Source organism: Natrix helvetica, assembly GCF_964273705.1.
Source record: "Natrix helvetica genome assembly, chromosome: 4".
Classification (NCBI taxonomy): Eukaryota; Metazoa; Chordata; class Lepidosauria; order Squamata; family Natricidae; genus Natrix; species Natrix helvetica.
The window spans coordinates 22,434,002-22,448,150 of NC_138550.1; the positions used below are offsets into that span (position 1 = coordinate 22,434,002).

At 36.9% G+C, this 14,149-nt stretch overlaps 1 protein-coding gene across 1 annotated transcript in view; it reads right to left on the bottom strand.

The window, feature by feature from the left end:
• Positions 1-14,149, bottom strand: part of ATP8A2 (ATPase phospholipid transporting 8A2) — a 517,851-nt gene that overhangs the window by 26,288 nt on the left and 477,414 nt on the right. The window contains exon 33 of the mRNA XM_081952690.1: positions 610-698. Within this exon, the coding sequence (XP_081808816.1) occupies positions 610-698 (89 nt within the window). The remainder of the gene's footprint in view (positions 1-609; positions 699-14,149) is intronic.

Sequence of the window (14,149 nt, forward strand, 5' to 3'; positions counted from 1 at the left end):
TTTAAAATATGGTCTTGTTTGGGAACGTTGGTAAGGAACTCAATCCATCAAGAAGTTCATTCATTCTTCAAATCACAGTGAAATACAAAGTTAAGAGCATTTTAGGTTATACTGCTTGCATTTGAGTTTTAATGCAAGCTACAGATTTAAGGTCTTATGTGTCACTACTCCATGTCACTGCAACAGCTGAAATGTTTTATATATTTATAAGATATCTTGTAGGCAGAAGCAGAAAAGTCATGGATCGTAAAGACATTCTGTTTATTTAAGATGAAACAATAGCAAAAGGGCAGGGAACAGCTAGAAACAAACAAGAATTTTCATTTGGAAAATCACAATATTTTGCTTTAAATGTTCACTATTATTAAATTCCATCCTATATTAAATTTGACTTCTGTATTCATTTAAAAAACAGTGTTATATGTACCTTCATAGATGAGGAAAATAAATGGTTGCATATTTGCAAAGAACCATTAGCACTGATTAACACTTTGTACCCATCTAAGTGATTTAGGACTGAGATGAAGGGTCGGCAGCTTTAGGACTACCCTGAAATATTGTAAGTTTAAGCAAATAAGATTTTTCAGAAGAATGTAAATAATAACTTACGCTCTCCATGCCACATCTTTAACAAGGCACGCTGTGGGCACGAGCAATAAACCGATCCAGAAGTGTCCACATCTCAGTACCATTCCTGCCTGTAAATTGTAATAATAAAAACAGCATTAATTATACATGACATTTATTTGGTGGACTGCAATGAAAGAGTAAGATGAGATCATTGCTAAGAAAGCTGTAACATAAATCCTGATATCTGAAGATGTTCCTCAGTCAAATGTCTTTGTCCTTGGAGGAAGAAATCTAACATCAACATTTTCCTGCAGCAATACAACACTGCTATCTAAACTTTTGATACTGAAAGACATGTCAAAAGGACCACTTTTTAGATGCATTCTAGATAAAAATAGCTCTCCTGTGAGTTTTACAGAAGAAAGGTAGGTCTTAGTGGTAATGCCAATAGGACTTTGAATAAGAAAATTACTTTGCATTAGATATTCCCAGTGTATAATCTTTAATAAGACAGCACAGGTTATAAACTGGACTGGACTGGACTGGACTAATTGGAAGGGACCTTGGAGGTCTTCTAGTCCAACTCCCTGCTCAGGCCCTAACCCTAACCCTATACCATTTCAGACAAATGGTTGTCCAATCTCTACTTAAAAACTTCCAGTATTGGAGAATTCACAACTTTTGGAGGCAAGTTGTTCCACTGATTAATTGTTCTAACTGTCAGGAAATTTCTTCTTAGTTCTAGGTTCCTTCTCTCCTTGATTAGTTTCCACCTGTTGCTTCTTGTCCTCCCCTCAGGTGTTTTGGAGAATAACTTGACTCCCTCGTCTTTGTAGTAACGCCTTAAGATATCGGAACACTGCTATCATGTCTCCCCTGGTCCTTCTGTTCACTAGACTAGCCATGCCCAATTCCAGCAATCGTTCTTTACATGTTTTAGTCTCCAGTCCCCTAATCATCTTTGTTGCTCTTCTCTGCACTCTTTCTAGAGTCATAACATCTTTTTTACATCGTGGCAACCAAAACTTGATGCAGTACTCCAAGTGTGGCCTTACCAAGGCATTATAAAGTGGTATTGTGGTAATTACAAATAGTAAAATGGCTGTTGATAGCACGTCAACGATTCTCACAATAGCACATTATTCTATCACTGATAAAGATAAAATATTCCTTGAGATTATTCCAGGACAGAATAACTCTGTATATTAAAAACTTGCATTTAAGGAGAAAAAGCAGAGCTTGGTTATAGCAAATATTTACATCAGTTGAGGTTCTTTCTCCAGCAAACTGACCATTTTTCTGCTCTCACAAGTATATTGCAACGTTAACTCTGCTAACAAAATAGGCAGTTATAGAGCCTAGAGCTGATATGGAAGAACATATGTTGGATAAATCAGTATGAATTTTAAATAGATCTCTAGATTGCTGAGAGACTGATGTGTTTTATACCAGCTTTCTCCAGGCTAATGTTTTCCAGATGTCTGGACTATTTTTGGTGTAAAATTAATGTAGTTTGATACATCTAGAGAATACCAGTTTGGTAAAGACTCATATTAGAATATGATACGGTAGTTTTATTTGGATGTTTTTCTGGGAGGGGATCATTTTACAATTCATGTATGTTTAGCCTTAAAAATGTAGCTGGTCCACAAGAATCACAGCCAGGTAATTTTCAAAAGATTTAACAGTTAATTATTTGTGCTGTTAGAGGAATGGCAGTGATATGGCAAATTTGGTAACCCAATTAAACATGCTAAGACATTTAATGAAACTCTGGAACACACTACACAAACAGGAAATATACACATTCTAAAAGTAGAATCAGTTTCAGTATTTTGGATTCTGCCATGTAATTAAATCACATATTCTCCTAGTTAATCAGTAAAACTACCCATTACTCAATAAAATACATAGAAAGAATATTAAAGGGTTGGGATGAGTTACTCTTTTCTTTCCTTGCTGGTTAATGAAGGCATTTTGTTGTTTTTGAATAATTCTACTAATGTTTATATTATTTTTATAATCCAGATAATTACCTTTACATTAATACTGTATATTTCAAGAAAAATAACAAACTCTTCTCCATACTTATCAAAGCCAAATGTGAAAAAAATCCACATTTCCATGTAGAGTTGGTGTCATAGGGATCAACATAAATTAAATAAGTATTCATAATTTACAGAAGAAAGTCTAATGTAAATCTGTAAAGTGTATATGTACACTGTATGAATGAATCTATGTATCTAGTTATCTATGTATGTGTGTGTGTGTGAGAGAGAGAGAGAGTGGGGGGGAAGGTGGTATTCAGCTGGTTCGGGTGAACTGGTAGCGGCAGCTGCAGGAAGCTCCCCCCACCCGTCCCGCTGTAATGCGCAAGCACTGTGCATGCGCAGAAGGCAGTGCATATGCGCAGATGAGGCATTTATGAACCAGTAGGGAAGGTAAGTGAATCCCACTGCGTGTGCGTGTCCGTGTGTATGATGTCTATATGTGTATGTATGTATATATGTATATATATGTATATGTGTATGTATGTATATATGTATATATATGTATATATATTTAAGAGCCATGTTAGCATGTTAGAGTCCCTTTTGGGAGAGGGGGCGGTATAAAAGTTTGAAATAAAGTAAAGTAAAGCACAATGGTTAGAATGCAGTATTGCAGGCTAACTCTGCTGTCCATCCTTCCGAGGTCAGTAAAATGAGGGACCCAGATTGTTGGAGGCAATATGCTGACTCTGTAAACCACTTAGAGAGGGTTTACAAAGCCCTGTGAAGCAATATATAAGTCTAAACGTTATTGCTATTACTATACAGATTGGCATGTTTGGTGAGAACACATGGGCATATATGGGCAGAGATACTTTCCATATCACAAGAGCAATCTTTAGACTTTGCCTCTGTAATGGACTGCTTTTCAGAGATTTGTGTGGTAGTTGGAAAGTCCTAATTATGTGCTTTTCTTCAGACCTGGCATAGATGACCTTTTCCTATACATCTTGGAATACTATCAGCTTCCTTCCAACAAAGATGATTGTGGCCTGTTGGCCCCTCCAGCAGCCGAATCAGATGAGGAGGTAGTGTGGGAATCAGGGCCAGCATCAATGCAACTTGAGAGCTCCGAGGGGAAAGACGGAAAGGAGCTGTCAGAGAGAGAGAGAGAGGTGGAGCCTGGGCCATCCGTCAACCCTCAGATGATGAGTAAACAGCCCCCAGGTCTGAAGGTGGCTGAGGAGGAAGAGGAGGAACAGCTTTGTCCAGTGCCTGACATGCCAATGTGCAGAAGGCAGAGGAGAGGAGAGCAGTGGAAATCTGTGGGCCGATCCTTGGGATGGAAGAGCCACCGCTGCTAGCGAAGCCCCACCTAGCTCTGGGATAAAAGGCAGCGGGCGGAGATGAATAGGTGTGGCAGACAACTATTCAACTCCCTGCCCGACAGACTTGTTAGCCTGCATTGAGAGAGAAACTTTTTGCTGAGGCTGCTGGCGCTCCTAATAAAGGAATCATTGATTTAAACACAGTGGGTTTTTCTGATAGAAGGGAGCTGGGTCAGAACAGATGGGAAAAGTGGTGCCTTCTTGAAACTTTGCCTCCAGTTTCCATTAGTCACAGGCAGGAATGGTGGAATTAAGAGCCCAAGCCAGTCTTTCTTGACCTTAACAACTTTAAAATGTATGGCCTTTAACTCTGTTGGCTGGGGAATTCTGGGAATTGAAGTCCACAAATCTTAAATTGCCAAGGTTGGGTAATACTGGCCCAATACTGGAAAATACCTGACTGCATCTGCTGGCACATTGAGACATAGAAACTGAGATCTAAAGAGTTCTGAAGATAGCTCGGATTGAACTGGGAACATTTTACCAGTTAAGAGCGGGTTCATTACTGAATTACAGCTACTCCTTGAAAACATGAATCAAGGCTTTTACCAATTCACTAGAATGCCACCAGCTCTCACCCGTGTGATCCAATTATTGTTTATTTGCAGCAAGTGAACCATATCCTATTTTCTACTCAGAAAATAGAGGGTCTAGTCATGTACTTCTCTTTAGAAGGCAGAGACACAGGGATCAAGTGCCAGTCAGTTTCTGAGATGCTAATTTCCCCACAGTATGAATGTAAATTGTTGACTTAGAATTACACATTATTACACATATTTTTCCAATGGGATTGCTACACATTAGCACGATGGAATCTTACTTGCCTCCATAAATCATTAAACTCTTTTCTGCTGATAGGATTTCAGTGGTGGTATACTCTGTTAGAGTTGGAAGGGACCTTTTAGTTCATCTAGTCCAACCTCCTGCCCAAGCCACCATTTCTGACAAATGGCAGTCCAATCTCTTCTTAAAAGTCTCCAATGATGAAACTCCCACAACTTCCGAAGGCAAGCTGTTCCATTGGTTGACTGTTCCCACTGGCAGAAAATTTCTCCTTATTTCTGTGTTGAATCTCTTCTTGATCAGTTTCCATCCATTATTCCTTGTCTGGCCTTCAGGTGCCTTGGAAAATAGCTTGATGCTCTCCTCTCTGTTGCAGCCCCTATTGGAACAATGTTATCATGTCTCCCCTGGTCCTTCTCTTCACTAGACTAGCCATGCCCAGTTCCTGCAACCGTTCTTCGTATGTTTTAGCCTCCACTCCCCTAATCATCTTTGTTGCTTGTCTCTTCACTCTTTCTAGAATCTCAATATCTTTTTTATAGTGTGGTGACCAAAACTGGATGCAATATTCTAGGTGTGGTCTTTCTAAGGCTTTATAGAGTGGTATTAGTACCTCACTTGATCTTGATTGTATCTCTCTGTTAATGCAACTTAGGATTGTGTTGGCTTTTTTGGCTGCTGCTGCACACTGCTGGCTCATATTTAACTGGTTATCCACTAAGACTCCAAGATCCCTCTCACAGTTACTGCTATTAAGCCTGGTTTCACCCAGTCAGTATGTGTATTTTTGGTTTTTCTTGCCTAAGTGTAAGACTTTACTTTTTTCTACATTGAATTTCATTCTGCTAGATAGGGTTCAGCCCTAACTGGAAAACCAACAGATTGAAGCTGAAATCTCTGGCATAGAGAGCAAGTGCTCCTTCATTGAGTCACACACATCTCTTTTTCACATATTCTGTCCCTTTTAATCCTTGTTCATTTTTGCTCTAATTATTATCACAAGTTTTAAAAATCTCTTTGTGCCATAAAAATAGCATGCTTGTGTGTCATTTTTTGAATGGGCTCATCAATCTATCTTATGCCTTTCTGCTTCCACTTATAAAATTGAACACATTTATTTTATAATGGGAAATGTCACAACAAGTGACTTGAAAGAGAATCACATACATCTTACCACAAGACAGTAAGAGCCCATTTTAAAAAAAACATTGAAAATAAAAAATACATAAGAAATTATCAGATCTTAAGCCAACATGAATTTATAAGATTATTGAAGGTAAATGTCTTCATAGGACCATTTGTCCATTACCATGCTAGGAAGAAAATGAGAACTGACATACAAGCAGTAACCTGCATCTCAAATTTTGAATGTTCAATATTTAATATATCTTATCCATATGTATTCTCAAAACTTTTATTATTATTATGTTCTGGACATAGTCAGAGTGGCTGTGTAGGAAATATTATAGTACCAAATTCCTGGAACAGCTCTGAACAGGAACTAGTTGTTCCCAAGAGCCAACGATATCAGCGCAAAAGAGGACAAAACATATATAATCAAAATATCTGGCAAAATATCCTAAATATATAATATTTGCTAGTTACCCATCTTTCATGATAGCTGAAAATATTCTTTATAAGCTCTAAAGAATGGAAACAATGTACAGTAAAACTTAAAGTAAAGGTAAAAGTTCCCCTCGTACATATGTGCTAGTTGCTCCCGACTCTAGGGGGCGGTGCTCATCTCCGTTTCAAAGCCGAAGAGCCAGCGCTGTCCAAAGACGTCTCTGTGGTCATGTGGCTGGCATGACTAAACGCAGAAGGTGCACAGAACGCTGTTACATTCCCACCAGTGGTTCCTATTTTTCTTCTTGCATTTTTGCATACTTTTGAACTGCTAGGTTGGCAGAAGCTGGGACAAGTAACAGGAGCTCAGTCCGTTACACGACGCTAGGGATTTGACCCACTGAACTGCCGACTTTTCTGATCAACAAGCTCAGCGTCTTAACCACTGAGCTACCGCGTCTCTACAGTAGAGCTCTATTTGCTCTACTAAAATACTCTACATTTAAGATTCTCTTTCTATGCTGTTCTCCTAATGCATCATTATCTTAAGTTCCAAGTACATTTTGAAGAATGTCCAGATAGGTTTTTCTTGTGCAGCAGAGAAGTCAGTTAGCATGCTCCCTGACAGCTTAATTATTTTGAGTAAATCATCTTTCAAATTGCTGCATGTATATTCAATCTCATCCAAAAATATTATATTCCATTGTATATTGGACTTAAAAGCAACCTAATTCAGTTGCCTAGGTTTGTCCCTACATCAATCAGAATTCTATCCTTGAACATCTCTCAGACTTTCAGCTGAAGTGGCTACATTTCAGGATGTAAGAAACAATTGTGACTCTCAGAAATCAATAACTGTAGGCCTTGGTTGGGGAAAAAGAGGAGGAAGAAATGTAATAGCTGTACTATTTACCATATTTTTTGAACTATAAGACGCACTGGAGTATAATATAAGATGCACCATGATTTCGAAGAGGTAAATTTTTTAAAAACGTTTTTGCACTCTGCAGGCCTCCCAAACCCTCTGTACACCTCATTTTTTTTGCAAAAAAAGGCGGGGGCATGCAGAGCTTTGGGAGGCTTGAAGAGTGCTCCTGGGAGCTGGTGGGAGAGGCCAGAAAATGAGCAAAAAATGGACTGTTTTTTGCAATGAAAAAGGGCATGCAGAGCTTTGGGAGGCTCCTAAGAGTGTTCCTGGGGGCTGGGGGGGAAATGAGTAAAATATGGCCCATTTTTAACAAAAGTGGGCTGTTTTTCGCAAAGAAAAGGGGCTTTGGGAGGCTTTTAAGAGTGCTCTTGGGGGCTGGGGGGCAAAAATGAGAAAAAACTGTCCCTCCCCAGCCCTCAGCATTCTGGAAGCCTCCTAAAGTCTTTGCATGGCCATTTTTGCAAAGGGGGCAGGGTTTCGGGAGGCCAAAAATGCTCTATTCAGTGTATAAGATGCACCCAGATTTTCACCCTCTTTTTTGAGGGGAAAAAAGTGCGTCTTATACTCCAAAAATACGGTATGTTTTCCTTCTAATTAACGTTACTAGGAAAAACACTGTAAAAACACAGTATTACAGTATGTAAAAACACACTGTAAAAACACAGTATTTAATAGAGGTTGTAGTGCAATCTGTTCTCTAGAACTCTAGGTACCCTACTTTGCATCTTTACAATTAATGACTTCCACAAGAACATAGGTCCAAAGCCTTTCTGAAGCCTTCTTCATAATCCCCAACATCTGTCCCATCTCCACTCCAGGCCAACTGTGGGAATTGCCTGTCAACAGCCGCACAGATGAATAGATACATAAACACCTATGTCAGTTCGCCCTATGATTTCAGTTGCAAATTCTGGACAAAAAGCAAGTTTCTCATTGAAGCTATTTACCATATAGAGGAAGCACCTGTTCAAAAATGTATCCAAAATACATTTTTCAGGAGCTTTAAGAAAAGAAAAAGAAGCTCTATAATTGACTGCACTCTCCAAGGTATGGCAAGAGCACATCCCATAGCATTCTTGCTAAAGGAGCCTCATTAATAATATAAATCACTTGCTTTCGTTTATAAATACCTAGTTGTAAGACAGTTTTACCTTAGCTATCTGTTGAACTGCAGCTGATGTATATGATCTTTACTGTAGCATGGATAAGCTATAGGTCAGGCAGTTGCTGATGCATAAATCAACATGGATAAGGGCAGAAGTAATCTGATAGCAAATAACTTCCAAATGCTACAACATTCATTTGGCAGCAACAGAATATAAGAGTTATCCTATACATCCTCCCTACCAAGTTAGTCATATCTTTTTTCCACCAAGAATTCAGAAACAGTAGGAAACCTCATTCTTCATTTTCAATGAAATTTAGTGTGATCTAGTGGTAAAATGATATAAGAACACTATCCACGTGGCAAAATCCATTAACTTAGAATCAGATACCAATTGGTAAGTCAAAGAACGGAACAATAAGCTACATAAACCACAAGTCACCTCCTCAGAATCACCTCCATGTACAAATAAACATCTGGATATATATATTTATCAACATTTTACTGTAATTAATAATAATAAATGTATATGCTGCTTGACTCTCAGTAACTCCAGGGGGTTTACACATTTACAAATTCATAACATTATAAATATATTTCTTTTTAAAAATTTCCCTGAAAAATCATCAGCTATTTTACAGATTTTGGACATAGTGCAATTTACATAAATTCATTCCCTAAAAGCTTTATGGGGTGTAAATAGACCTAAAATGTTTTATTTTCTTAGCAATTGCCTAATTTCATTTTACTTATCCATATCTCATCTAGCTTATTGCTATTATTTCTGTTAGGTATATTGAAATGACTTATGTAACAGTCCATTTACTATACTACTTTTAATATAACTGTTCTAAAAATAAGCTGATTTTTATGCACTGACTTTTATTAATTTTTCTAGTGAAGAAAATGGGCTAGCTAAATCCATTTTCGAAGATCATGGCTTTTCTATGTAAAAGAAATCCATGACAGATTTCTAAATAAACCACTTAGATTTTTAGGCACTCTAGAAATTCATTATCCACATCCCTTTGTGGTAAAATACAATTACTTTTGAAATGTGGATCCAAATGTAGTCAGAATGGCTCCATTTATGTATAAGAAAAAGAGATAACAAGCTCTGGGAAATCCTATGGAATGCAGAAATAGAGAAATCTGTAAGAAAAATAACCCAGACAATTTCCTCATCATAAAAAGATGGAAAGGCTAAAGGCCCAGCATGACCAATAGCCGCTGAATGTTTTTACATTATTGTTATTAAAATTAGGTTGGGAGGACAATAGATGGCTAGAATAGTTATGTATGACTGGCATTCTGAACAAAAGCATACAACACTGCAATTTTGTCACTTATCTTAATATTACTAATCTTAATAGCAGCGATACTGGACTGTTGCATGACAAACAGTAAAATGTGAACATCCTCTGCTATATTCTTAAGCTTCTGTCACCACTGCATAGCTAAAATCCTGAACTTAAAGATGTCAGTGATTTTTTTTTCTTATTTCCTTCTGCCCTAGAAAAATAGGTAAAGCTAAAAAGGACGTCCAGGAGAAGAATAGGAATTTGAATCTTTTTAACACAACTTTCAAAAAGGCTATCTAATCCCGACTAGGAAAACCTAGCACCTTCCAATTCTCCAAATAGACAAATTGCTATTGTGTATATTGTACTGATATAGATAGAATATTTGCATCGTACTGTATACAACTGCATTGCATACAGTATAGAACGTATTGTATGGGATTAAAGAAAGGTGCTCCCACAATTCAACACTTTTGTGGTTTGAAAAATAAAATGTTTCTTTACACACCCACAGAATACATGTTGCATTATGCTTGGCACATTATTAAATGTATACAGAATCTCTTTTTGACCCTGGTATGTTGGCAGATATGAGTGGAAGAAAGACAAGAACTGACAACAATTTTGAGTTTTTTTAAAAAAATCTTATATTCCTTTGCCTGACATGTATTGATACCATGCTAATGACCTTTGAGCTGTGAAGAATTTGTGTCAAAAGCCATTCATTCATTTTTGTGTTTCTTAGATAGCAAAGCTCTAAAAAGTGATAGAAAGTTGTAAAAAAAATAATGATAAGAAACAAAGCACAAAGATTTGCAAAATGTGGGAGTCTAAATTATCTACATTAATCTGTCATAAGAATATACACACTGATAAAAAGGTTTGACACAAGCACATTTTACGATTTGAGAAAGAAAATAGCATTATCCCAGGTTATCTGTCCCTTACTATCTATCAAACATGAAAAATGAATTCTTAAGAAAATAATTAGAGAGCAAAGAATGAAAGGGAACGTATGCAAAAGTCATTTAGCTTTCCCAAACAGACCTCTTGATTTGATACTTCAGAAAGACCTTGCAAGCAATTATTTGTATCAGATATATGTAAAAACATTTCAAGTCTTGGGTACTTTGTATTCTTTTGAGTCTGCTTTCACTTGCTTAACCTATAATTGTTTGTTTTAGTAAAAAGAAGAAATAGAGAGTTTTTGCTTCAGAGAATAATATTGTGATTAAGACTCAGGAGACACATGCTCAGGTAAGTTTCATCGAATACTTAAAAAATGCATACACACACACATCTAGTCCATATATGATATGCCATACGCTAAACAAACAATGCATCCAGTAACTTATTGGCAAATGGTTTAGATCAGCCTGTCCAACCTTAGTGGACTTTAACTCCCAGAATTCCCTAGCCAGCCAGGCTATTGCTATGGCAACTTTCAGATTTGTGGACTTTAACTCCCAGAATTCCCTAGCCAGCCAGGCTAGTTGGGGAATTCTGGGAATTAAAGTCCACAAATCCTAAAGTTGCCAAAGCAATAGCAATAGCATTTAGACTTATATACCGCTTCACAGTGCTTTCCAGTGGTTTACAGAGTCAACACATGATTGCCCCCAATAATTTTGGCTCCTCATTTTACCCATCTTGGAAGGATGGAAATCTGAGTCAACCTTGAGCCTGGTGAGATTTAATCTGCCAAATTGCAGGCAGCTGGCTGTCAGCAAAAGTAGCCTGCAGTACTGCACTCTAACCACTGCACCACCATGGCTCAAAGGTGGACACCCCTGCTTTTATTTAAATCATACTTATCTAAGTCATATCAGGAGACTTCTCAATATAGCAGAATACTTTACGTCTTTCTTTCCTTCATCGAAATGGAGGTGCAATTTAGAAGAAATATTCTACAGCCACACCCATCCTACAAGCATATAGTAATCTTATTGTTCAGATGATGCTTATGATGTTATCTCTTCAGTTTTATGAGACTCAAACTAGCATTTCAGAAATTTACTTTCTCTATTTTATAACTAGTATCAGACTTTCCTTATGCTTGCAAGGCTATAATAACATTTTTTTCCAAGTTTACTTTTTAAACAAAGTGAAGTTGTGCCCTTGGTGAGTTGTCTCATATGACTAGCCTTTCAGTTTGCCCTAAGCTTGACTATTGCGTTGTTCACTAGCGTATTACAAGAAATATGGAAACTAAAGTTAAACTGGGAGAATTATTTATTTTATTCTTGTTAGCTGGAAAACTTGCCATAAAAAGAAATCAAGTATTACATGTGATTCCAAGGGTAGGAGAAAAAGTAATCATATTTTCCATGTAATCAAGAAAGATTTTTGGCCTATTTCTTCTTCAGATATTATTTTTCCATCTGGCTTGTGCAATAAACTCATTTGTTACTCTCGGTTACAAAAGTTATTATTACTTAACCCATTGCAAGTATTCTTCAACTGTGGGGAACAAACACATCCCTGATGATAAGAACACTTTAATCACCAGCATATTTTAGGGACCTGAATAAAAAAGAAAGAAATCCAGAATAGCAATAGCAATAGCACAGATTTATATACCACTTCACAGGGCTTTACAGCACTCACTAAGTGATTTTACAGAGTCAGCCTATTGCCCCCAACAATCTGGCTCCTCATTTTACCAACCTCGGAAGGATGGAAGGCTGAGTCAACCTTGAGCCAGGCAGGATCCAACTCCTGGCTGTGAGCAGTGAGTTAGCCTGCAATACTGCATTCTAACCACTGTCCCACCACAGCTCTTCACTTGTACAAAATGTTTGTCAAGCACATTGCGGTACGAAGATGGATAGTGCCGTAGTAGAAAAATATGTATATAAATCATGTTGCCATTGCATCCAAGAGTCAAAACACTATCTGTAATGTAAATTAAAAAAGCAGTGGGATCTTCCCCATGTAGGCACATATTTCTATTTTTTAGAAATAAAAAGGATTCTGACCTTCCAAATTCTGGGACCCATGGAAAGATGAGATCAGATGAGTTGAGAGCACCACTGTGCCAAAAGAACTACTAGAAGACTTAAAGTACAAGTTCTCTGCTAAAAAAATCCCCACAACACCATCAAATTATCTAATAAGACTGTATTGCTATTATTCTTCTCTTCCTTCCTAGTACCTATCTCTTTCCATTTATGACTATAACCATGTTGCTTGTATCTTTAAAATTTATACTGTTTTATTTGTTTCCTAGTATAATTTGATTGCTTCTTAGTAACCTATGACTATCACTAAGTGTTGTAGCTTATGATTCTTGATAAATGTATTTTATTTTATTTTTATTTATGTACACTGAGAATCTATGCATCAAAGACAAATTCCTTGTGTGTCCAATCATACTTGGCCAATAAAGAATTCTATTCTATTCTATTCTATTCTATTCTATTCTATTCTATTCTATTCTATTCTATTCTATTCTATTCTATTCTATTCTATTCTATTCTATTCTATTCTATTCTATTCTATTCTATTCTATTTCATTGACTCAAAATAATTTGGGATATTATACTTGGCCAATAAAGAATTCTATTCTATTCTATTCTATTCTATTCTATTCTATTCTATTCTATTCTATTCTATTCTATTCTATTCTATTCTATTCTATTCTATTCTATTCTATTCTATTCTATTCTATTCTATTTCATTGACTCAAAATAATTTGGGATATTATACTTGGCCAATAAAGAATTCTATTCTATTCTATTCTATTCTATTCTATTCTATTCTATTCTATTCTATTCTATTCTATTCTATTTCATTGACTCAAAATAATTTGGGATGATATGATTCGAAAGCTCAAGGGATTTACAAACCTCAATTCGAAGAATTACTAAGCACTCAGTAGCAAAGATAAGACCCTATAAATATTTCAAGTGATTACTCTTTTGGCAACCAAGGTGAATGGGTACCATCTTGTCTTTACGTTCTACTTACGGACTGAGAAGGACTGGATTTCTCAGTTCGAATTGAAGACAGACTGAGCTGTTTCTCAGGCACCAATCCATTAAATTGGAACATTCTTTGTTCTCATCAATCTGCCTCCAGCAATAATAGTATAAACATTTTGTTTGAATGGGGGGGGGGAATAGAGGGTGGTGGTAATATTTTATCTCAATCAGCTCCCTGGAGAAATTCAGTGACACAGGATTAATAAATTGTAAAGGTCTGTGCCTAGATAGCGTGCTTGGGCTGCCTGTAGAGATGCAGCACAATCTATCTGAAACAGGTCCAAGAAACATTTTAATAGCTTCTATTAAAGTCTCTTTACGCTGTTGATAAAAGAGTGCAAGCAGATTATTCCCCCCCACCCCTGCTTTCTTGAATTTGTATTTGGATATGGTCCAAGCCTCCTCTGTAGGACACCAGCTTTTTGGTAACTGTTGCATCTTGAGCAGTTAAAACAGCAATACATTTCTTAGCGTGGTGTTCTTTGAACTGTCTTTTCATCTCACCATATTTCCTCTCAGTGTTTTCAACAAAAC